The following is a 24967-nucleotide window of genomic DNA, read 5'->3' as shown; positions in this document are numbered from 1 at the left end:
ACAGAGCAAGCAAGACTCCGTCTCGAAAACAAAAACAAAAAAGACTGAAAGTCTCCTTCCATTAATAAAACAAGGCTGGAAGGAAATACAACATTAACAGTGCTAACCATTGATATTAGGTAGGGATATACTTTGGTAGTGGGACTATAGGACGTTTTAATTTTATAATTATAAATAATTATAATTATAAATATGTATATATTATATATTATAATATAATAATTATAATTATTTTTTTAAAACCAGAGGACTTTTTTGTTTACACAGAAAATGAGTGGAATGAGACAGGACCGAAGGGGAGACCAAGGCAGGAAAACAGGAGGAGGAGGAAAAAAATTTGAAAAGGAAAAGGAAAAACAAGGAACAAAGAAACAAAAGCTTGAAACAGGATACTCAAGAATAAAATCACTGTTTAGATCCACCTTCTAATCAGGCAACTTAGTTTTTGATGTGCTTGGCAGCAGGATGCAGTGAAAACAGTATCTTATAGGGAGGTTTTGTCTGTCTAGTATAGGGTACGTCATGCATTAGCAATGTAACTTTAAACACATCACATGACCACTCTGCACTTCCAATTTCCTCAACTGTAACAGTATCTTGGAGATGTGAGAATTCCAATTAGAACAGTATCTCAGAGATGTGAGAATTCCAATTAGAACAGTATCTTGGAGATGTGAGAATTCTAAAACTCTAAAGTTTAAAAAACAAAAACTAATGGACTTGTAATGTTACTACAGTAGTCATCCTTTATCTAAGGTGTCACTTTCTGTGGTTCTAGTTACCTGAGGTCAACCAAGACCCCAAAATAAGTAAGTATAGTACAATAAGATATTGTTAGAGTGGGAGAAACCACATTCACATAACTTTTACTCGGGCTGTTTGGTTAAGTGAAAGATCTGATTATTCAAAATTAGCAACAGAGTTACTAATGATGCAGGCCGGCTATCAGGTAATATAACAATTACATGTTATAATTGTTCTATTTTTAGTTATTGTTGTTAACTCTTACTGTGCCTAATTTATAAATTAAACCTTATCATAGGTATGACTGTATCAGAAAAGTACAATGTAAACAGAGTTCAGTACTATCTGTAATTTCAGGTATCCACTGGGGGTCTTTAACTGTAAGGTAATTTAATTTGTACTAAGCATAAATCTAAACATACACCAATTCCTCATGCTTATGTACTTATACAACTAAGACCAAATCAAATTCATAAACACAAAACAGAACAAAACTCAAATATAATGTAACATATAATGTTTTACTGCAATTAATGTTGGTTTAATAATAAAGATATGGCATCAGGTGCAGTTCTTTTTATCTTTTTATTTGAGACGGAATCTCGCTCTGTCACCTAGGCTGGAGTGCTCTAGTGCAATCTCTGCTCACTGCAACCTCCACCTCCTGGGTTCAAGCGATACTCATGTCTCAGCCTCCTGAGTAGCTGGGACTACCAGCACACACCACCACGCCTGGCTAATTTTTATATTTTTAGTAGAGTCAGGGTTTTGCCATTTTGGCCAGGCTGTTCTCAAACTCCTGACCTCAAGTGATCTGCCCGCTTCAGCGTCCCAAAGGGCTGGGATTACAGGCGTGAGCCACTGTGCCCAGCCTGCATCAGGTGCAGTTCTAAATCTTTTCCTGTAATTTTACTTCAATTCTGTCACTAAAGAAAATCCATGCTGAACTTATTAGCAACTCTGTTAATTCTGAATAATCAGATAGCTCAACCAAACAGCCAGAGAATAATTATTGAATGCCAATTTACATAAGGTTCAAATCTCAGCTCCAATGTGTAATGGATAACTTTGAACAAGTCACTTTAATCTCTGGACCTCAGTTCCATCATCTGTAAAATAGGGAGTATAATGCTCAGATGAGAGGTGAACGTATAAAATAATAAACATAAGTTATATGTTTATTTTCATTATAATTAAAACGAATCAATCAATACTGCAGAGGGAGTAAAAAAAACTAAAAAGAACAAAAACCTCCAACTCGGTCTATATCCCTTGTTTGGCTTCACTCATTTCCCTACCCAACCTGGACTTCACTATCAGTCAATCATTTCAATAATATACTCAAAACCACCGTAGTATCCTTCGTCCTCTTCCCTTCCCATTCCCACCCTTTTCCAACACCCAGTTTGAATGACAGCCACTTCTGGCACTCTTGACACAATTCCAAATGCTGAATCTCTCTGGAGAAAGTCATAAAATTGCTGCTTAGTAATCTTCTGGTTAAGCTACTCCAATTCCCTGTGACATTCTTCCACAGTAGCAAGGACAATTATCTATACTCAAGCCCTCCCCAACTTTTAACACATGACCTTGCTCCTCCTTACTGAGATGCCATAGAATGAGTGCCAGTCCTAATTCAATTGACTGTTGACATATCCTATGAATTCTATTTATGGATTATTACACACAACTTACTTCCTTCTCCACTTTAGGCTTTCACTATTTCACACAGAAAATTAGGATAGTCTAAATGTTCTCTTTACCTCCATTCTCTTCAAATTCCAATTTCTCATACTCAGCACTATAAGATTAAGCTTCACTTCTAAACTTTATTACTCCTTACTTAAAAACTATCCCTCAAATATTAAAACAATCTACAACATGATCCAAACTAACCTTTCCCATCCATCTTCTAAAACTGGTATCTGCAGCTGGGCACGGTGGTTCATGCCTACAATCCCAGCACTTATCAATCCCAGCACTTATGTAGGCTGAGGCAGGTGGATCGCTTGAGCCCAGGAGTTCGAGACCAGCCTGGGCAACATGGCAAAACCCCGTCTCTAAAAAAAATAATAATAATAAATTTTTAATTGATAGTTGTCCCAAGCAAATCAAATTCCTTAACACTTTCTCAAGCATACCACTTTTCCATCTTCATTCCTCCTCCCTTACAATTGCTACCCAGGCACTCTCTTCCTGCCTGCTTGTCAATATGGTGTCTATCAAAATCACTTTAGAGGGCAATTTGCTATACACATAAAGTGCTTAAAAACATACAATGTCATAAACATGGTGATTCTACTTCCCAAGAACTTACCTTATGAAATAAGTAGACAAAATGAAGATAGGTAGACATTAATACTTTACTACGTATTAATGATAAGCATTTAGCAACACTGTAAATTCCAATATTAAGAAACTGGTTCAATGAATATATACACACACTATGATGCATCAGTAGTATGTGTGTATATATTTATTACACACATATTATGCATGTGTATAATTATTTGTAATTTTATTACATGTAGCTATATACCATTATGTTAACAACAGTTAACACTAGGTAAAAGTGTTAAGCATGATTATTTTCTTCCTTGAGCCTTCCTGTATTACCTGAAATTTTTACTATATGCTTGAACTTCCTATTGAGTTTTAAAGTTTTATCCTGGCAAAAAGGATGGAAAAAGTATTAAACAGAAGATTTTTTTTCTTTTTTGCTGAGAGAAAACTTACAATCCTTAAAGTGCACAATGAAAGAAGTATAGTTCAGCATTACCAAAGCAAAAAAGCAGCAGCAGGAATGACCAAAAATGAAGCTGGAAATTAAATCTTATACAGGAGCCCTGTGTGGCTCTAGGTTATTTGGTCTTGGCATTATTCCATAGATGATGAAGAACTAATGAAGAGTTTCAAATAACAGAAAGATGTTCAGGTTTCCATTTTACAGCTTATATAGAGCAGTCAAAAAACAAAGGTTAGAGGACAAGAATGAAAGTGGGGTAAAACAGGTGACCTATTGCAATAGTCTTGGTAAAAAATACAGAAGGCATGAACTACAGCAGTGATATTAAGGATTTAGAAATATGTAAGTAATAATATGGTTAAAACTGATGTTTGGATTTGAAGGGAAAGTCACAGGCTTTTGGCTGTAAAAAAATGAAAAAATACAAGAAATAAAAAAGGAGTCTGCAGGAAAAAGGTAATAATTCATCTTCTTGAAACATAATTTTTCAAACAACCCATACATATACAAAGACTTCTCACTGCCCTTTAGAAAAAAGTCTATAAACTGTCTAACACTGAAGGTCTTCCATAGACAGAATGAAACTTATCTCCAATCTCATCTTCCACAACTTCCCTAACTGAAGCTTATGCTGTAAACTGACTTACTCATTCTCATGAACATTCCTACCTCTGAGCCTCTGCTTATACAGATTCAATATCCCTTATCTGAAATGCTTGAGACCAGAAGTGCTTTGGATTTCTAAACTGGTCATCAGATTTTGGAATATTTGCATTATACTTACTAGTTGGGCATCCCAAATCCAAAACATAAAATGTTCCAGTGAGCATTTTCTTAGCACATCATGTCAGCATTCAAAAAATTTTGGATTTCAAAGCATTTCAGATTTTCAGATTTAGGATGTTTAACCTATACCATTTTCCTGCTGGAAATGCCCTTCTTTTTCCTCAATCACATTTCTGTTTTCTTCCACTCTGCTCTGTTACTACAGAAAACACCAGTTCTCAATCAGTATCTTTAACTTGATACCAGTATCTCCCATAAAATCGAAACTACTACTGAGGCCAGGTGCGGTGGCTCACACCTGTAATCCCAGCACTTTGGGAGGCTGGGACACGGAGGATCCACTTAAGCCTAGGAAGTTAAAACCAGCCTAGGCAACATAATGAGACCCTGTCTCTACAAAAAAATTTAAAAATTAGCCAGGCATGGTGTGTCTATAATCCCAGCTATTTGGAAGGCTGCAGGGAAAGGATCACTTGAGCCCAGGAGGTCAGGTTGCAGTAAGCCACTATCCCACCACTGCACTCCAGCCTGAGTGAAAGAATAAGACCCTGTCTCAAAAAATAAGAAATAAAATTTAAAAACTACTACTGATTTCATAAAACGGTTACAATGAATGTTTCTCCATTTTGGGATCTAACAAGCCTAAAAAACTGACACAAAAAGTAAACGGTAAATAACTACAGTAAATAACTATTATGTTGTATTCAGAAACATCAAGAAATGAGGAATTCAAAGAAAGGAACTAAAAGTCGTTAAATGCCAAAACTTTGTTTTGTCCAAATGTTATTCTGCCTTCCCATCAGGCTGGACTTTTACTTCTAGACACTTTCAATGTGCCTAATTTCTAGCAGCTATTCATTTCTTTCTTCCTTGTCGTTTAACTTTATACAGGTTAGACAATCAAAATATCAAGCCCATAAAAATCCTAACTAAAATAAAACAAACTGATTCTGAGGAAGAATACAGAATAACACAGGAGAAAAGTGAATGTGTTTTACTGTTTGGACATTCATGACATTATTTTGACTGCTCAGAGGACACTCTTATGTTTTGGTTTTCCACTACATTCTGAAGAGTTAAAATTGCCAGAAAACGTCCTGCATAGTGAGGTATACCACTGTAATGATCACCTTTATTTTCAAGAAAGTATTATACAAAATCACTCGTAAAATATAAGAACTGGAACTCCTGCCATCAAAGAGTTTACTCTTCAGTCATGTTAAACAGAATACTTTAAAACTGTGTAATACAAACAGAATACTCTTAAAACTGTGTAATACAATCTGAGCAATATTTAAGCCATGCAGGACAACAGTAGAAGGGATAATAACATGACTGTCAAGCTGTATAAAATTAATTTCAAATGACTGGAAAAGACAGTAAATAATATAAGAACCCAAAGAAAAAGATCTTTTTTTTTTCAGGTAATGAACGGAGAAAATAGGAAAAGAAGATTCTGAAAAAATGTTCACAAGTCCTTAAGTGAAGATAAACTTTTTGATGAGAAAGGAAAATCTGGTGAAATGGAGTTCCCAACATTCATTTTATCTACTCCTCACTGTTAAATATTTCATGGTGACGTTTAAAAAAATGAGTCTAATGCAGAGTTAAGAAAAGGCAAGTACAAGCTACTTATCAATCTGTTTTAAAAGAAAATTAAAAGTGTTTACATGGAGAACATATTCCGAAAGCTTTCTTACCTTGAATATACCAACCCAATCTTTTGGATGTGGATGAATATATGGAGTTAAGGTGTAATGACATTCCAGGTGTGCATTAGGAAGGTAACTCTTGGCCACATTTTGAAAGATGACATGGGCAAAGTTGGAAGTCTGCAATGGGACTTCTTGAAAGGATGCCATTGTGAATCTGAAACAAGTAATTCATACAAGTTAAATTATACCAACTAAGAATAAACTTATGCCTTCAGAAAATACATAATATTTAATATAAATTTCATGAATATTTGCATGTCATAATTAAGAAAATATATACTTTGTAAATACTGCAACTTCTTAAAAATATGATTAAATATAAAAATACAGACAAACTGGAAAATAACTAACACCCATTTGGCTCAGAAAGTTATGTGGGCATTTAAAAGTTAAAAAACCAAACCAAAAATTCAACTCTCCTGGAAAGCCTAGCCCTCTGCATCTATCTGAATCAAAACCAAATGAACCAGAGCTGTTTTCATGCACATGCTGCCAATATAAACCTGCTGGCTCCTAGTAACGAACGCTAGAAACAGAAACAAGGACAGTTAAAAGTCAGTATTTTAATGGCTATGGGTCAATTAACTTTTCCTTCCTATGAGAACCTTTGAGCTTCATCATTTTCCTCCCTAACCTAGCCCAACCCATTCATGTCTTCCCCTCTCCCTAGGTTTTGGGATCCTATAACTAAACCTGATGCTAACATCTCTGTGCCTACATTCCTGCCCTTCTAAATCCCCTGGACCAGCATTTCTCAACCCTGGTTACACATTAGAATCATTAGCGGCCTTTAAAAAATAAATAAATAAATAGATGACAACGACTTTCTGGGAATGGGGCCTGGGGGTGTGTGCATGTGTGTCTGTCGGTGTGTATATGAATATACATATCCCTGCCCCCACATCTCCCCAAGTAATCTCAATCCTGTATGCAACCAGAAAAGAGAACCACTATCCAACAACTTAAGTCTCTACTACTAACTCACTCATTTCCACAGATCCCAGACCCAGCCTGTCTTCTTGGGTTTCTGGTACAAGCTTGTTCAAATCTCTCAAACCATGTAAAATCTTAGCTGGTCTACTTGAAATGGCTCAGCTTATTCATTCTTCTCTACCTATAACAAACCTATCATTTCATCCTAGGTCCAACGATCCTACTTCGACTTCTAGTATTCATGTACCCTTTCCATATGTTTACTGATTAAAATAAACTTATATTTAAAAATAAAAATAGGAATGTAGTGTTAATAAAATACATACTGTTGAAAATCTATTAGAAATTCACGAACGCTCACTGGCTTAGTAAACACCAAGCACTGGATAGCAGATGAATGGTGAAAGCAGATTATAAAAACTGCAAGATCCAAATGTTTTCCCTATTTTGTGCTCTACTTTTGAGAAAACAGAAACAAATGAGGATTTACCCAAAAAAGCAATCTGCAGAGTTTGTCACAGGCTCAGTACAATCACTAATTCTACAATACACATAAGAAACTATGACTGTCCTGACCGCACTTGCTTGAGTCATTAAAACAGGCATCTCTGTAATAATGGGGAAAACTGGGGCAAGATTTTTGCTAACCAAATTAATCTAATTTACTTCACAAATCAATGAAGTTTCTACAGAGCAAGCACAGCAGTAAGGCTCTACTCATATTTTAGCCATTAGTAAGAAGGCTTATTGCTAAGATCTGAAACAGTGTGCTTTTACAACTGTTTCTTTTGCTGACCTGTTTGAAATACTAAGGCAAATTTTTAAAGTTTTGTAATAATAAGCACTTTAAAAAATACCAACTTTCTTCTTATGTCCCCCTCTGCTTCTGTTACGGCCAAAGTCCTGCTTTACTGAATATAATGGATATCCCAAAAAGAGACTGTAAATCATGAACCTGGAAACCACTGTAGAGTATCAGGCTAGTTGTTAGCCTCTCCCTACCTGAGGTTTGCAAGCATTCCAAGATAAAGAGTATATTCAGTAGCAATCCTCCTTTACCTCTGCACTAACAAAGGGACTTTGCTACCAGCAACCATATTTCATGGAAAGACTTAACTATGTACACTCTCTACCTGGTAATCTAAAGCCATCAGAAAAATGAAAAGGTAGCATTTACAAACACTGGAGAACTCTAAAATAACTGAAGAGTTCTATTATTTTGTTTCTTTGAGTTGTCTGAGCTAATTTGGGCTCCCAGGGAGGTCATATTAATGAAGTCATTAATGATAATCTCTTTTCAAGTCAGTGGCTTAAGAAAGAGGAAAAAATCACCAATTCCAGTTCTTTAAAAAAAAAAAAAAAGTCACTACTGGTTATAAGATACCAACAAAAGAAACTATAGCTAAATCAACTGAACCAACATCTATTAGATACAACTACCAAAATTGAATCAAGAGAATATTTTTCTATGAAGCGAGTGAACAGTCACACTTCCTCTGGGAAAGATTTTCAGTAAGAAGGAAATAAACTAGCTTAGAATAAATGTCCCATATTTTTAATCAAAAGCTGATTAAGAATAATACTTTTTTCTTAAAATTTAACATGTCATTTCCTAAAATAAATTAAACAACAAAGCTGTAACAATTTTTTTTATAAGACAAGGCAAAAGTGTTTAAACTTCTGTTAACCTCAATTAAAACAGTTTTTAAAAATCCACAATCCAACCTTATACTTTTAGTTCACTGAAGTTTTTGAGGTACAAAATAGCACATAGGTATACATATATGTATTTGTATATGTTTACAAATGCATCAAAAGGAACTCAAGAAGTATACACTATAGAGTTAATAGTCTTATAAGGGATGTGTGTAAAAACAAGACTTAAGGACTTTAAATTTTACATCAATTTATTGTTTGAATTTTTACAAGTATATATAAATGTATTATTTCTATTGTTTTAAATAGCCCTATTAACCAGAAATCCCATTTTTAAACCCTCCCCCGAATTTCTAATAGAAAATTTTCTATTAGAAAACATTTTCTAATAGAAAACACTAGTATTTCACTTTAAAATATAGTATTCACAATGTTTACAAGTCTGAAAAGTAAAATAATTTGTGATTATCCTATTAATCGCCTTCATTAATCTCTCTCCAACACTCCAATCTTTTTAAAATTTAATTGCTATAATTATAGAAATATTTTACAAAAGTCATTCCAGTACCTTGTCATTTTTTACTCTTCTTATTAAAATATAGCTACAAATCATTTAAAAAGTTTACATGGATGAATGCAATCTAAATATAATTATGTCATTAATCAACCCATTTTAAATAATAAAATTTATAATTCCTACATAGTTCCTCTGGTTCACTCCTCCTACAGATAACAGACTGAAGAGACAGGCAAGCTTATAAAAATGCTGGAATTCACTGAGAATGTCAAGGTCGCATGGGAGAGGAGAAACAATATGCAAAGTCACTGCATCACCTTGTGGTAATGCCTGGGAAGTGTAGCTTCACTAACATCCTGAGAAAAAGTACAAACCTCCTCTCAGTTGGACAGAAGTACACTCCCTACACAAAAAGCAAAGTAGAAGCAAGCAGCTTTACCATGTCAAATTCTGATTCCCCTTCTCTAAAGTGCATCTCCACAAACAGGAGTATAGTAAGTTGGCAAGCCAAGGATAAGTACAAAACGTCCAGTCAACAATCAAGGGACCAGACACATTTGGCTGGGAAACAAAGTCAGAAATGCTTACACATGCTGACTACAGTGCCCTCTTTCAGGTTTCCTCCTACATTCCCTCAAGCTCCAATGCCTCTAGAATTTCTTTATGTGTGTTACGCTGTAAACTGTATACTATAGAGTCTTTGGTCTAAATTCCAATTTTATTATTTTGCAAATGCATTAATGTCTATAAAAAAGATAAATAATACATAGTGGGCACTCAGTTATGTATACAGCTAAAATAAACATGGGGTGGGGGTGGGGAAGCATTTCAACATTATCTTTACTTACTCCTCTTGGAACTTTTTCAACCCCAAAACAGATTTGACTTTTGTGGTAGTATTTTTCCAGTGGTTCCCAATACTTGTTTTACTTTAGCCCAAAAATATAAGCCTGAGTGAACTTACTAAAAAATAGATCATAGTAAGAACTTCTGTACATTAAACATATGAAGCCAAATTAAGCTTTTTAATTTAGATAAATATTAAATATAATTTGCCAGTCCTAACAATTAGAATTCAAAAATAATTTTGTTATGTGTGATAATATAATTATGGCAATTCTGTGTTTTTCTAAAGTCCTTATCAGTTAAAGATGCTAAACTAACTGTAAATGAAACGTCTTGATGTCTAAGATTTGCTTTAAAAACTCCAGGGGAAAAAAATAAATGTTAGAGGGGTAATAAAACAAGATTAGTAAAGTGTCAGTTCATTTTACTGTTCATTCTCCTTTGTGTATGTTTGAAAATTTCCGTAATAGGAAAACCAAAGCAAATAAAGAAATGAAACAGATTAGTAACACTCCACATAAGACCTACTGCAGCAGAAACACTGCATTTTAGAATATGAACACTTTGTATCTTTACAAGTGTTATAATTCAGGTAATGGTTGACAGAGTTACCGAAAGTTTTTCACATCCTCAGCTAAAAAACCTTTAGAATTATCTCCAAACTTCAGTCCGATAGGACACGCAAACATATGAAAGCAAAAAATGTCCAACATTCAAACAGTTTCCAATTATTCACACTGTGGCTCAAAGAAAGAAAAACTTAACAACTATCAACAGACCTCTGCTTCCAAAAAAATGTAATCAGCAATTTTTCTAGGAGGCAAAAGCAAAGGCCCCAGTCTATTAACTTGCACCATTGCAGGCATCCCTAGTTCCAGAATCCTTTACACCTGAGTGCCAAGACATTCCGCTCAGGTGTCACCCGCACCACTTTTACTTACTTCTTAGATTTTATAAGTTGGTTTCCAAAATGCTATGATCTTGGCCCACATATATTAGGGGAGAGGACATTTTTATCTTCTTCTGAAGGTTTATTTGGGACAAAATAAGCTTTAAAAAGACAGAAATGCATAAAGCCCAGATTTTACATATCCATTCCAAAAGAATACAATAAAGTCCCCAAAAGAAGTATACAAGGAGCATCGTTAGGATCTTCCATAATTATTTCAACATCATTAAAAAGGTTGAAACTCTGAATTCCAAAATTTTACTTTTGTTATGGAAAAGATATTTACTGGTTAATTCTACAAACATCGCTGCAGTGAGAACTACAAACAGCGGTCTACAATTTAAGAACTTGATGCGCCAGTCGCAGTGGCTCACGCCTGTAATCCCAGCACTTTCGGAGGCCAAGGCGGGCAGATCAGGAGGTCAGGAGTTCGACCCTAGCCTAACCAACATGGAGAAACCCCGTCTCTACTAAAAATACAAAAATTAGCCGGGCGTGGTGGCGCGCGCCTGTAATCGCAGCTACCCAGGAGGCTGAGGCAGGAGAATCGCTTGAACCTGGGAGGCGGAGGTTGCAGTGAGCCGAGATCGTGCCACTGCACTCCAGCCTGGGAGACAGAGCAAGACTCCGTCTCAAGGAAAAAAAAAAAAAAAAAGAACGTGATGGCTATAAAACAAAAAATACAGTAAGATGTTCTTTGAAGTTGAACAGCTTGAAAAATAAATAAAACTTTATTAGAAGTCGGCATCATCAAACAATACTTCAAGTTTACCCTTGAAAAGAACAGAACGAAGGAGAAAGGCTGTCCTCAGCTCCTTCTCTAAACCCGAAAAGCACTGAGGACAATCAACCCACTTTTAGTTTCTATTCAAATGATCTCTTTAAATCCTTTTGGAATTAAGCACCAAACTTGTAACTAGTAATTGTTCGTGCACAGCACGTAGAAATTTTAACATCAGCAGAATGCAGACAGTTGAACAATTAAGATTTTCCCATCTAAAGCCTGACATAATAGCAATTCATAACCACTGTGTGAAATCGGAAATCTAACACTGTACGTCTAAAGTCATATGCCAGTGTTGTCCAACAAAACTTTTACCAATAAGGTGTGTACACACACCCACACAAACGCATGCTAAGCTCTATTTTTTACTAATAAGGTGTACACGCGCACGCTAAACTCTAGCCACAGATTCTCTAAGCGAGGAATGCAGGTCGGTCGGGACTAGTTCACACCTCGCGAACCTGCGGGGTGTGTTGGGGCGGGGTGGGGAAAGGATTCCAGGTGAAGCAGGAGATCAGCCGGAACAGCCAACTCCGCCCGCGGCCCTCAAAAGTAGGCGGCGCAGGGAGTCTCCGCCCCCTTCGCCACCGGCGACTCAAACCAAAACAGCTGGGTTTCTCTCCGCAGAGGCAAACCCCAGCGTCCTTCTCGGACGCGACCTACGTGTTTTCTCAGCTTACTGCGCCGGTAACACCCACAGGGACCTCAAAACAGTCATCCCAGAGTTGAGCCTTGGACACCAGAAGCTTTTCCTTCGGGGGTCGCCAGCGTCACTCGTCCCCAGCCAAAGGGCACCCGTCCCACACGCCTCCCCCAAATCGCGAAGACCTGTCCCGCGGGCCTCCCTCCGCGTGGGGCGGCCACCCGTTGCTATTCCAAAACTCTACGGCTGATCCGAGTCGCCCACACCCCCGTCACAATCGCAGTCCGGAAGGGAAGGTTTGTTCTCGGGAAGGAAAGCCTCGTCACCACTGAGACCTCTCCCGAGACCGGCCAGGCCCCTACAGTACAGGGGCAGGGGGGTGTAGCACGAGCCCTAAAAGAGATGCAGCTGGGGTCCGACCCGCACAAGGTGCTGGGGTGGACCGGGGAGGCGCCTTACCCAGTGGAAAGACTCCCGGACCAAGGGAGAAAGTTACACAGGCTTCCGATCCTGATCCGCCATCAGCCGCTGAACCTCTTCCGCCACCACCGCCTACCCCCAAAGACCGGCTACACCTACCCTCACAGCCGACAGTAGGCCTTGCGTCACTTCCGCCCACGGGGCGGTCTCTTCCGCCTCCTGGAGGGTTCGCCCCGCCGCTCCGCGACGACACGCCCCCAGCCTACTGCGCCGCGGGACGCGAAGCTGGACCCAGGCGTGCCTCCTCTCGCAGGCCGAATGGTTCTCTCCTTCGTTCGTCTTTGCCATTTTCGCTCAGCAAGTTAATCGCAGAAAAACAATGCGTCTGGATTTACATTCTGATTGTATGTTATTATTTTGACATACGAAATGGGGAAACACACCAGAGATTTAAGTAACTCAACCGCGATGTGGAAGGGGCAGCTCAGAGGTCCATGAACAGTACCGTGTCCCTGCCTGCGTCTCAGTCGGCCTAAACTAACCCACCGATTTTATAGATAAGGAAATAGCCAGAGAAGCAAGGGAGTTACCACACGGCTAGGGCTGCAAACACCTAAACTCCAGGACTGTCTCTCAACTCCTGGCCCAGTCCTGTGCTTTTTTGACTACGAAGTTTTGTTCACTGAAAGCTCCTAGGAGCCTTTCAGTTCTAATGCCGTCTGATTCTATTTGCTCTCGCTCCAGCAGAGAGGCCTCTTTTCTACCCGCATTTCTGTGAGTTACCGGCTTTTGTTAGCCATATCATTTTCCGTGTGTGAATTTTGTCCCGCGTTCTGTTATTTCTAAAATCACTTTTGCCTTTTGTATGTATTGCCTTCCTATATTAGACATTCAGTTTGAATCCTAACTTCACAGAAGCCAGTGTGTCCCATTCGAATTCATCATATTCGTCTGTTGCCATAAAACCCTGATAAAACTTGCAATAGCACCTGAAAGGTATGTAAATTAGATCGCGTTAAATGTTGAAGCACATTCTAAATACAGAACATTCAAAATTATCTTTCATATACTTTCATCTTTACTTCCAGTTATTTCAGAAGACATTAGCTTTGATAATACAGGTTCTCAGTATTTACAGACTGATTTCTTTCCTATGTATTGACATTTTTTAACTTGATCTTGTGCTGGGTAGTATACTTGATCATAGAATTTCAGAAGAACCTTAACAGGTCATTTAGTCCCAGTCTCCTTATTTTATGGATGAAGAAAACGGTGTGAATAATCAACTTAAGTTATCACTCGCGTTACTGGTAGCAGCCTTCTGGTAGTAGAAATAACTGTGTCCCTTAAGAAATGTAAACATAGCAGTGAACTTTATAAGCACAATTTGTCAGAGATGTCACTCCTTGTATGTTTAAATCATATTCCTATTCACATGTAATAAATTTTTAATGACCACTAATTTTCAGTTAATGAAATCAGAAAAACAGTATGCTTAATAAAAACCACAATTGAAAGTCTTTTTGGGGGGGCGTGGGGAACGGAGTTTCACTCTTGTTGCTTAGGCTGGAGTGCCGTGGCGCAATCTCAGCTCACTGCAACCTCGGCTCCCGGGTTCAAGCGATTCTCGTGCCTCAGCCTCCCAAGTAGCTGGGATTACAGGCGCCAGCCACCACGCCTGGCTAATTTTTGTATTTTTAGTAGAGACGGGGTTTTGCTGTGTTGGTCAGGCTAGTCTCGAAAGACATTTTCACAGGTATTTTTTACTTTGTTATTCTTAATAATTTCTTGAATTTTTAGACCTTATTTTCCCCAGGAAGGTATTTGTTCTGGAATTTTAACTTGCTTCACTCATTTTAATAATGATCCTTTAATTTTTACACCACATTTTTCCCACCAAGATAAATAGATACTCTCTTAGTATTTAACTGAATTTCTGGGTTTAGTGGGGGGGGGGGTTGGGTTTTTTGTTTGTTTGTTTGTTTTTTGAGATAGAGGCTCACTTTGTCACCCAGGGTGTAGTGCAGTGGCATGATCTCGGCTCACTGCAACCTCCACCTCCCAGGTTCGAGCAATTCTCCTGCCTCAGCCTCCCCAGTGGCTAGGATTACAGGCGCACACCACCACTCTGGGCTAATTTTTATATCTTTAGTAGAGACAGGGTTTCTCCATGTTGGCCAGGCTGGTCTCGAACTCCTGACCTCAGGTGATCCACCTGCCTCAGCCTCCCAAAGTGCTGGGATTACAAGCACGAGTGACTGCACCCGGCTTTAATTGAATTTCTTAAAGTTAGCCTATTATGTGTATGGCAGTGGACTACGGCTAGAAGAGATATGGATTCACTTCCTTTAAGTGAAATCTTTCTGCCAGAGGGATTTCAGAATTCAGAATTTTTCAGACTTTAGAGAGGTGTGTTTTATGTGACATTTCTCACTATCTGGGGCAGCACCCACAGTCAACTTTTTTTTCCAAAACAATTATGAATATCACACTAAGATAAATGAGGTGTATAGTCTCACTTCAGATCAAGTTTTTCAGGTCAGGTTCTGCCACTTTGCCCTTGGGTTCAGGTCAAGTTTTAATGACAAATGAGTCAGGTCAAACAGGTTCTGCCACCAAATGTTAAGAAAACATTTGATTTTCAGAGGTTTTTTTGTTTTTTTTTTTTTTGAGACGGGGTCTCTGCCCTCTGCCCTGTCACCCAGGCTGGAGGGCAGTGGCAAGATCTCGTCTCACTGCAACCTCTGCCTCCCAGGTTCAAGCGATTCTCCTTCTGGGATTACAGGCGTGAGCCACCGCACCCAGCCAATTTTCAGAGCTTTTCAGATTTCAAAATGGTAAATAAGGGATTGCAGACCTATTGAGAGAATTATTGGAAAGTAAATCAGTGAGTAACCCATGATTTTTCTGGAACAACTACAATTTCAAGTAGTTTGTAGGCAGTTGTCCTGTGTTTTGATTGGGAAAATATGCTGACTATATTTAAAAGACAGTGTTCTTTCATTAGAGGAACTTATGATAGCAAAAGGAAGAAAAGAAATGAGCCCATGAAAATGTAGGTAACTAAAGTGTAAATAAATGAATAAGAAGACAGATATTTAGAGATGAGAGAAAGTACAGGCTAGTGTTAGCAGTACACTTCTCATGGGAGAGGCAGGCCTGGACTGTTAAAGTGAGGTATGATTTTGATGAGGAGATATAGGGGGAGGACTTTCCAGTCAGGATTTAAGAGCTTGGACAAAGGAATCAGGAAGAAAATTGTTAACCAAAAATAATTTCCTCCAAAGTTCATGCATTCACCATTGTGTCATGTTGCTTCTTACTAAGAGCGTTTTGTTCATTTACTATGTGCTCTGGGAAAAACAAGGAATCAAGCATGGTTTCTTCCCTGAAACTGCTTAAAATCAGGTCAAGATATTACAGGATGGTATAGATAACTGTCAAATTTGCAGGAAATGGACTCTGAGAAATAAAGTAGAAAGATATACAGAATAATTTTGAAATTAGCTAGACTTTGTAAAAGAGATTGGGTTCTAAACTTCAAAAGACTGATAAGATTTGAAAAGATGAAGAAAAGGCTTACATAGTGAGAATAATATAATTTAAAAGGCACAGATGGGACAATTAGATAGCAAAACAAGGATTGAAAATTTTTGAAAAAGTTCAAATAGACATATTTTATTAGAAACATTACAGGTTTTAAAAGCCAGGCAAATGAGTTGTTCTCCTTTCTTAGAACAATGGTTTACATTAGAATTTGTATTAAAGATACCTTTTGCTATAAATGATTCTTAATTTAAAAAAAAAAAAACCCTTTATAAACCTTTGTTTTAGAAAGAGAGCTTTTTTTTTTTTTTTTTTTTAAAGACAGAGTCTCATTCTGTCACCCAGGCTGGAGTGCAGTGGCGCAATCTTGGCTCACTGCAACCTCCGCCTCCCAGGTTCAAGCGATTCTCCTGCCTCAGCCTCCTGGGTAGCTGCGATTACAGGCACGCGCCACCACGCCCGGCTAATTTTTGTATTTTTAGTAGAGATGGGGCTTCACCATGTTGGCCAGGATGATCTCAATCTAAAAAGAGAGGCTTTAAAAATGAGATTTGAATAATGGTAGGCTTTGGATAGGCAAAGAAAGAGAGGATTCCAAACACTCTAAAATAGGGTTATTTTCTCTTTCCCTATCTATTAGATTTTATTGATGTACTCATTGCTCGTTTCCCAACCATTACCTACCTAGATGCTTGTAAAACACCTTTGCTCCTTTGAGGTATACACTGTTGTGTTATGCTCCGTCTTCTCTCCCTGTGGCTGTCATCTTCTGATCTCCAAGTCACTGTTCCTCATTCAGTGAAGACTGTCACCTAGTGCACAGTCTCCTTCTCCATTCTAAGCCATTCATTGTCTACTTGGATGAAATTAAAATGAAAAGGCCAACATCCCAGCATTTTAATTTCCTGAATCCCCCATCTCAAATACTCCACTCCGCTCCAGATACCTATTTCTGTGGTCACACCTTGGCCCTTGTCATCATCTTGAAAAGCAAGCCTCCTACTCTTTGACCACAACCTCCTATTCTTCTAACTTGCTCATTCAGATATGCCCAGCAGAACTATTTTTCAAACTCATCAGCATCTCAGTCCATTTCTTCTTTTAATGCTTCCCTCAGTATCCAACTTAGAGTCCATAGGCTATAATTTCATTAACATGACTTCCAACACCATAAATTCCCTTGACTTCCTATCTTGCACATTAAAGAAAATTTCCTATAACAAATGCGTCACGGACTTTGTGGTCATCACATGCTTTACACTAAAGTTTACGTCTGGAAATACTAAGCAGAAACTTTGAAGTTAAAATAGAGTGTTTTGGGAAGTTTCTTGCACTATCAAAAAGAGAAACTGTAATTTATTATACTAAGAAACAGAGCCTGCAGAGGTTTATATTTCAGAAAGACCTTTGCCCCATTGGCTCCTAACAGTATTCTTTGTTCCTTGTGCAACTGAAAGGTCACTAGAATGTAAATATTCTCTAACCTCTCTTCCTCATCTTACTGAGAAGAGTAATAGCCAGCAAAGTACTTTGAATTTTTAAGGTACTTATGTCAACAAGATTCTTCCTTCCCAGTGTTTCTTATTAAATACCTGTATTTTGTGAGTCACTGTGTATCAATGATAATTGAAGTTAATAAAAATTATTTTAAGGAAATGTTATTAAGATAATCTTCAAATGTTTAATTTTAACCAAGGCTAAATCAAAGTTTTAGGCTCAAATATGTTTTTATTTCACAGATCTCAACACCTCCCACCTTCTCAGGAACTCTACATCATCTCTTTTTTATATTCAAGACCCCCATCTCCACGAGATCTTTTCCGTTGTCTTTTTAAACATGCTGAAGTCTCTTCAATTTTTAAAACTTTTCCAGCTCCCTATTTCCTTCCAGCTCCTATTGTCTTTTGTCTTTACAAGCAACTGTCTTGCTTCTAGAAAGAATTGTCTCTGTGGTACTCCCTCATCTTCCATCTATTTCCAGCAAGTTCCAGAAGGCATATTTCTAGCAAGATGCAGAGGGCAGATTTCTAGCAAGTTCCAGATGGTAGATTTCTGGCAAGTTCCAGAAGGTGAGTTTCCAGTAAGTTTCACCAGCTCAGCAACACAAGGACTTCTCTGTGAGACTTCTCTGTGGGACTTTATTCAGGGACCCACAGCCGTGCCCTCTCCAGGGCCTAGATGTCAGCCCTGAGAGGTGATCTTGCTTGGACACTCTATCTCAGTCCTAGGGGTGGTGTCTCTCCTTATATCAGCCATTCTTATATTTTTTAGAGTTCCTTTTACTCCCATTAGCCTTGTGACTCCAATCTCCTGTTATAGTTAATAATTCTTTATATTAGACTTTCCTTGTTCATATCACCTATGTGGTTTTTCTCTGCTATTTGGACCCAGACTGACAAACCACTCTACTGCTTCATTTAGCTTCATAGGTAGAGCCTGTCTTGTTTATTTTTCTTTCTTCCCCTGAAGTAATTGCTCAGAGTTCATTCGGTTCCAACCAAGTAGGGTTGCTGCCAAAATGTAGGTCTTTGTTGTACTGCAATTTTCTACTGCTACTTGATGTTAATTATGATGCATAGGGGCTAGAATTTCTTCAGTAAGGTATAGTTTAGGTTGCAGAATTCAATGAATGATGATTTATTGCCATTTAGCATTGGGTTTAATAGATGAAAGAAATGCCTTTATTCTCACAAGAGACCATGGCTAGGCTGATCCTGCCATGAGGACAAAAGGAAACATGAAATTATTACTAAGTACTTAGGCTGAGCATCTTTAGAAAGTAATTTGTAATATATTTTATTAGTTAATTGTGAAAATTGGCTTCTGAGGTTACGTAGTGTGATATAGCAAGTTCTAAGACAAGCTGTGAGTAGACAAAATTCCCCTTCCTGAATCTTTCTTTTTCTATACTTTTTCCTCTTTTTCAGGTACCCTTCACAGGTTTAACAGCCCCACCCCTCGGGCACCAAGCAGTCTTATCCAGGGGGAAAAAAAAAAAAAAAACTGATTCTCAGTAATAATCTCTGTGCCTACGAGAAACTTAGTGCAAGTCTTAGGATCTCAAAAAAGGACCTACGAGCATAAAGTAATGAGTCTGTCAAGCGAGGTTTCCATGCATGGGGGGAGGATCTCTTTAAGTAAGGAACCTTCCTTGTGCTTCTTTAAGCACAGTTGCTATCATTCTGGAAGAAGCTCCTTTTAACCCATATCTTCTTCCAACTAGCATCCTATTTTTTTTCTTTCCTTCCCAGCTGAACTTCTTAAGAATCAATCTATATGATGTGATAATATATTTGAGATATTAACCTATTTTTCTTGGTATTTTCCCCTTGTATAGCTTGCCACTTTCCCAACCTTCACCCATAGATATGTTGCCTTGAAGAAAGGACGTAGAAGGAAAATCTTTCTGGCTTTTGTTTCCAGACTCTCAAACCCCACAAATGGGGAGAGGATTCAGGCTGCAGAGAAATGGCTTGAGGAGAAGCCAAGGGCAGGGGTATGTAGGTGGAGGGAGAACAGCCAGCATTTTCCTCCCCCTCAACTCTAGAAACAGATTTCTCTGGGCCAGAGAGGATGGGAGGGTACCTCTAGGTGGACAAAACCACACAGCCCGTTTAACCTTCCTAGGTCTCCAAGACATCCCCTACCCTATCTTAGTACAGAGCAATATTTCAAAATCCTGACAAAACTAGAATGGAGCGGGGCGGTGCGCGGGGCTGGGCGGTGGCTGGGGCGCGTGCTCTCGCGCGGTCGCTGGCTCTGCGCCCTCCCGGGCCAGTGTGCTGAGGCCTCCGTGTCGCCGCTGCCGCCCGCGCCTAGCCTGCCGCGGCACTCCCGGCTGCACACTCTGCTTGGCCTCGCCATGCCGGTGGACCTCAGCAAGTGGTCCAGGCCCTAGAGCCTGCAAGAAGTGGATGAGCAGACGCAGCACCCGCTGCATGTCACCTACGCCGGGGGCGGCGGTGGACAAGCTGGGCAAAGTGCTGACGCCCACCCAGGTTAAGAATAGACCCACCAGCATTTGGTGGGATGGTATTGATTCAGGGAAGCTCTACACCTTGGTCCTGACAGACCCGGCTGCTCCCAGCAGAAAGGATCCCAAATACAGGGAATGGCATCATTTCCTGGCGGTCAACATTAAGGGCAGTGACATCAGCAGTGGCACAGTCCTCTCCGATTATGTGGGCTCAGGGCCTCCCAAGGGCACAGGCCTCCACTACTATGTCTGGCTGGTTTACGAGCAGGCCAGGCAGCTCAAGTGTGACGAGCCCCCTCAGCAACCGATCTGGAAACCAACGTGACAAATTCAAGGTGGCGTCCTTCCATAAAAAGTACCAGCTCGGGACCCCAGTGGCCGGCACATGTTACCAGGCCGAGTGGGACGACTATGTGCCCAAACTGTACGAGCAGCTGTCTGGGAAGTAGGGGGTTAGCTTGGGGACCTCAACTGTCCTGGAGGACCCAAGCCCTGTTTCCCAGTTCAGTGTTGCATGTATAATAGATTTCTCCTCTTCCTGCCCACCTTGGCACAGACGACACCTGACCAGTCAGATGGTGGTTGAGGGTGACTTTTCCTGCTGCCTGACCTTTATAATTTTACTCACTCTAATTTATGTTTTGATCAAATTTGAACTTCATTTTGGGGGATATTTTGGTACTGTGATGGGGTCATCAAATTGTTAATCTGAAAATAGCAACTCGGAATGTAAAAAAGAAAAAATCAGGTGGGAAAAAGACCAGGTCTACAGTGATAGAGCAAAGCATTGAAGAATCTTTAAGGGAGGCTTAAAAAGAAAAAAAAAAGATTGGTTGCCTCTGCCTTTGTGAACCTGAGTCCAGAATGGTACACAATGTGTTTTTATGGTGATGTCGCTCACCTAGACAAGCAGAGGCTAGCATTGAAGCGGACCCCCAACACGGTGCATCTCAGATGCCTCAACAGGCATCAGCATGTTGCTGTGACCCCTTTAAAGAGCAGTCCTGGAAGAGGCAGGAGGGAGAGTGGCTTTGCTGCTGTTGGGACGTGGCCATGGAGACCGGCAGCAGCGCTCGCTGACAGCTTAGGAGGAATCCTTACATCTTTGTCTGTTAAATTGATTGTTCTTCATGGGAGTCAGAAAAGCTGGTCTGGAGTTGCTGAATGTTGTGTTAATTGTGCTGTTTGCTTATAGTTGAATAAAAATGGAAACCTGAATGAAAACGAAAAAACTAGAATGGAGACTCAAAACAGAAATTGAATTGGTGGAATATATTAAAACATACTTCTTTACAAGCTTGAGTTGTGGGCTAAAATTCATACTGCTACATGTTCATTAATCTTGCATTCCTCACCCCATAAAATGTGCTCAGGCTGGGCATGATGGCTCACGCCTGTAATCCCAGCACTTCGGGAGGCTGAGGCAGGCAGATCATCGGAGGTCAGGAGTTCGAGACCAGCCTGGCCAACGTGGTGAAACCCTGTCTCTACTAACAATACAAAAATTAGCCGGGCGTGGTGGTGGGTACCCATAGTCCCAGCTACTCAGGAGGCTGAGGCAAGAGAATCGCTTGAACCTGGGAGGCGGAGGTTACAGTGAGCCAAGATCGTGCCACTGCACTCCAGCCTGGGTGACAAGAGCAAGACTCTATCTCAAAAAAAAAAAAAAAAAGTGTGCTCAACCCCCACCAGTCCACTGAAAGTTACCATGATAAGGTCATCAATGACCCTCATTTCCCAACCTACTTTTCAGTTCTCAGACCTTATTCCACAAACTTTTCAACCAAGAAGTTCTAATGATAAAATTGTTCACTCCTTCCTGCTTAAAACTTTTTCCTTATCCCCATTGGGATACAATTGCATCCTGGTCTTCCTTTTATTTCTTTGAATATGCCTTCTCAATTTCATTTGTGGGCTTCTCATTTTGCAGTTGCTCCCATAAGTACTAATCTTCCTCAGAGTCCAGCCATCAGTCCCCTCAGGTTTAAATTATTTCCGATTATGATTACATATTTTCAATTGCCAAATATACTAATGTATTTATTAATAACTACCAGATCTACCAAATCTCTATCTCCAGCCCGGGCTTTCCTCCTGACATCAACCCTACATATAATAGATATCCACTTACATGTCACACAAACATCCTAAACCCCAGCTTTTTTTTTTTTTTTTTTTTTTTTGAGACGGAGTCTCTCTCTGTCGCCAGGCTGGAGTGCAATGGCACAATCTCGGCTCACTCAACCTCCGCCTCCCGGGTTCAAGTGATTCTTCTGCCTCAGCCTCCCAAGTAGCTGGGACTACAGGTGCGCACCACCACACCCAGCTAACTTTTGTATTCTTAACAGAGACGAGGTTTCACCGTGTTGACCAGGATGGTCTCGATCTCTTGACCTCGTGATCCGCTGGCCTTGGCCTCCCAAAGTGCTGGGATTACAGGCATGAGCAACCGTGCCTGGCCCCTTTTTTTTTTTTTTTTTTTTAAAGAGACAGAGTCTTGCTTTTTCACAGGCTGGAAGGCAGTGGCACAATCACGGCTCACTGCAGCCTTGACCTCCTGGACTCAAGCAATCTTCCCATCTCAGCCTCCTGAAGATCTGGGATGATAGGCATGTACCACCACACCTGACTAATTTTTCATTTTTTGTAGAGACAATGTCTTGCTATGTTGCCCAGGCTGGTCTCAAACTCCTAGCCTCAAACGATCCCCTCGCCTTGGCCTCCCAAAGTGCTGGTATTGCAGGCATGAGCCACCATGCCCAGCCCCACATTTCTAAAAGCGAATTTGCCATCTTTCTCTCACCTCACCCCCCTTCACCTGTATTCCTTTTCTGTACCAATCAAGGTCCTGGCAGGAAATGGATGACACACTCTGTAAGTCATTGATGAGAGTTTAATGATGGGACCCTTTAAGAATCCTATAAAGTTTCTCTCTAGGAGCAACAACAGAGAGGAGCAACAACAGAGAGGAAGCTGTTATCCCCCAACTAGGTCAGGGAAGCATTTGAGACCTGGGCATGGAGGAAGGGCTCTCTGACAGAAGCTGTGGCCTCTCTCTGATCTCTTGCTAACACCAGTCATTGGCCAAACCCAACCTGAAACCAGAGATAAAAGGAGTCCAGGGATTTGGTCTCTTGAGGTCAGCTCCTTGGGGCAGAAAGTAGTGAGGTAATGAGTGGAGAATAGTTCTGTTGGGGCAAATGGACAATCACCAGCCTATCTCCTCAATGAATGGCAACACCAAGGACCCAGTCTTGCTTGCCAGGAACCTGGGAACTTGTCTCAACTCTTCGCTCTTACTTACTCCACTATATGCAATCAGTCACCAAATCCTGTCTATGTTGCATTCTGAATGTTTGTCACCTTTATCTCCTCCTTGCCATTCCCTACCAGTGTTCCCAGCTCAGGTCCTGATTTCTTTTCACCTTGATAAGTGCACGCATTTCTTATCTAGTCTCTCAGCTTCTAGCATCAAACCATCCCTTTACCATCCCTTCACACTGCTACTAAAGTTTCTTTCCAAAAGGCTAAGATCTAAGTGCTTTAATGACAAGACCATTCTTTTCTCCCAAATTTCTTTTTCTTTTTTTTTTTTAGTTTTTAAATGACAAAAGTCATATACCATAACTCCCAAGGAAAGCCAAGCTGAACTGAAGTGTATCAAATATAATGTAAAATCTTCTAAAGAGGTAACCGTTGTTAATAATTTTGTTATGTTTTTCCAGATACATTTTTTTTAATTTTTAATTTTGAAATAATTAGACTTACAGGTAGTGGCAAAAAAAAAAAAAAAAAGTAAAGGGAGTGTGCTGTACCCTTCACCCAGTATCTGAGTTGAATTGTGTGCCCCAAAAAGATATGCTTGAGTCCTAATCCCAGGAACCGATGAATATCACCTTATCATTTCAGATATAATCAAGTTGAATTGAGGTCATACTGGATTAGGGTGGGCCCCAAACCGGTGGCTGGCGTTCTTGTAAGAAGAGGGATATTTGGACATAGGTACACAGAGAATCAGAGAACACCACATGACAACAGAGGCAGACATTGAAGTACTATATGTACAAGCACAGGAACACCAGGGATTTGAAAGAAACCACTAGAAACTGGGGAAGAAGCCAGAAGCGATCCTCCTGTAGACTCTTCAGAGAGCGCGGACCTGCCAGTACCTTGATTTCAGACTTCTAGCCTGCAGAACTAAGAGAGAACAAATTCCTATTATTTTGAGCTATCCAGTTTGTGATAATTTATTACAGCAGCCCTAGGAAACTAATACACTCGGCTTGCCCCATGGTAATATTTAGTATAACTATAGTTATATCAAAGTAAGGGAATTGACATTAGTACCATACTGTTAACTAGACCACAGGCCCTGTGCAGATTTCACCTCTGACTGATTTTTTTTTTTTAAGAAGGCTTAAAATTTTTTTTATTATTATTATTATACTTTAAGTTCTAGGGTACATGTGCATAACGTGCAGGTTTGTTACATATGTATACTTGTGCCATGTTGGTGTGCTGCACCCTCTGATTGATTTTTTAATCACACAAGTGCGTACACACACACACACGTCTCTTGCTTTTTAAATTATTTGTTCTCAGTTTACATAAAGTTTAACCATTAGTAACATGACAAAGGAATTTTTTTTCATAAAGAGCACCTTCGAATAAAAAAAAAGACTAACCAATGGAAAAATGGATTAAAA

The 24967-nt window shown here is 39.6% G+C and overlaps 1 protein-coding gene, 1 long non-coding RNA gene and 1 pseudogene across 14 annotated transcripts in view; 2 read left to right on the top strand and 1 right to left on the bottom strand.

Moving 5' to 3' along the window:
- LOC105475772 (Tax1 binding protein 1) overlaps positions 1–12922 on the bottom strand; it is a 91121-nt gene extending 78199 nt beyond the window's left edge. For 12 of the 13 annotated variants that reach the window (XM_071094959.1, XM_071094962.1, XM_071094968.1 and 9 more), the window contains exons 1-2: positions 12779–12922; positions 5977–6145 (exon numbers count right to left, since the gene is read on the bottom strand). In XM_071094959.1, coding sequence (XP_070951060.1) covers positions 5977–6138 — 162 coding nt within the window. In that variant the 5' untranslated portion in view covers positions 6139–6145; positions 12779–12922. Of the gene's footprint in view, positions 1–5976; positions 6146–10884; positions 10983–12778 lie in introns of those variants that run through there. The other variant, XM_071094960.1, reaches the window with a different exon arrangement.
- Positions 673–9436, top strand: LOC139362828 (uncharacterized). Its single transcript, XR_011622261.1, has 3 exons — positions 673–809; positions 5701–5893; positions 9310–9436. It is a non-coding gene; the product is annotated as an uncharacterized lncRNA (long non-coding RNA).
- Positions 12923–20082: 7160 nt separating the features above from the next.
- Positions 20083–21599, top strand: LOC105475773 (phosphatidylethanolamine-binding protein 1-like; annotated as a pseudogene).
- Positions 21600–24967: the final 3368 nt, after the last annotated feature.

The sequence above is a fragment of the Macaca nemestrina genome, chromosome 4 (genome assembly GCF_043159975.1).
Source record: "Macaca nemestrina isolate mMacNem1 chromosome 4, mMacNem.hap1, whole genome shotgun sequence".
Lineage (NCBI taxonomy): Eukaryota > Metazoa > Chordata > Mammalia > Primates > Cercopithecidae > Macaca > Macaca nemestrina.
Note: the sequence above shows the minus strand (reverse complement) of the source record. Positions and strands in the feature narration are given on the sequence as shown.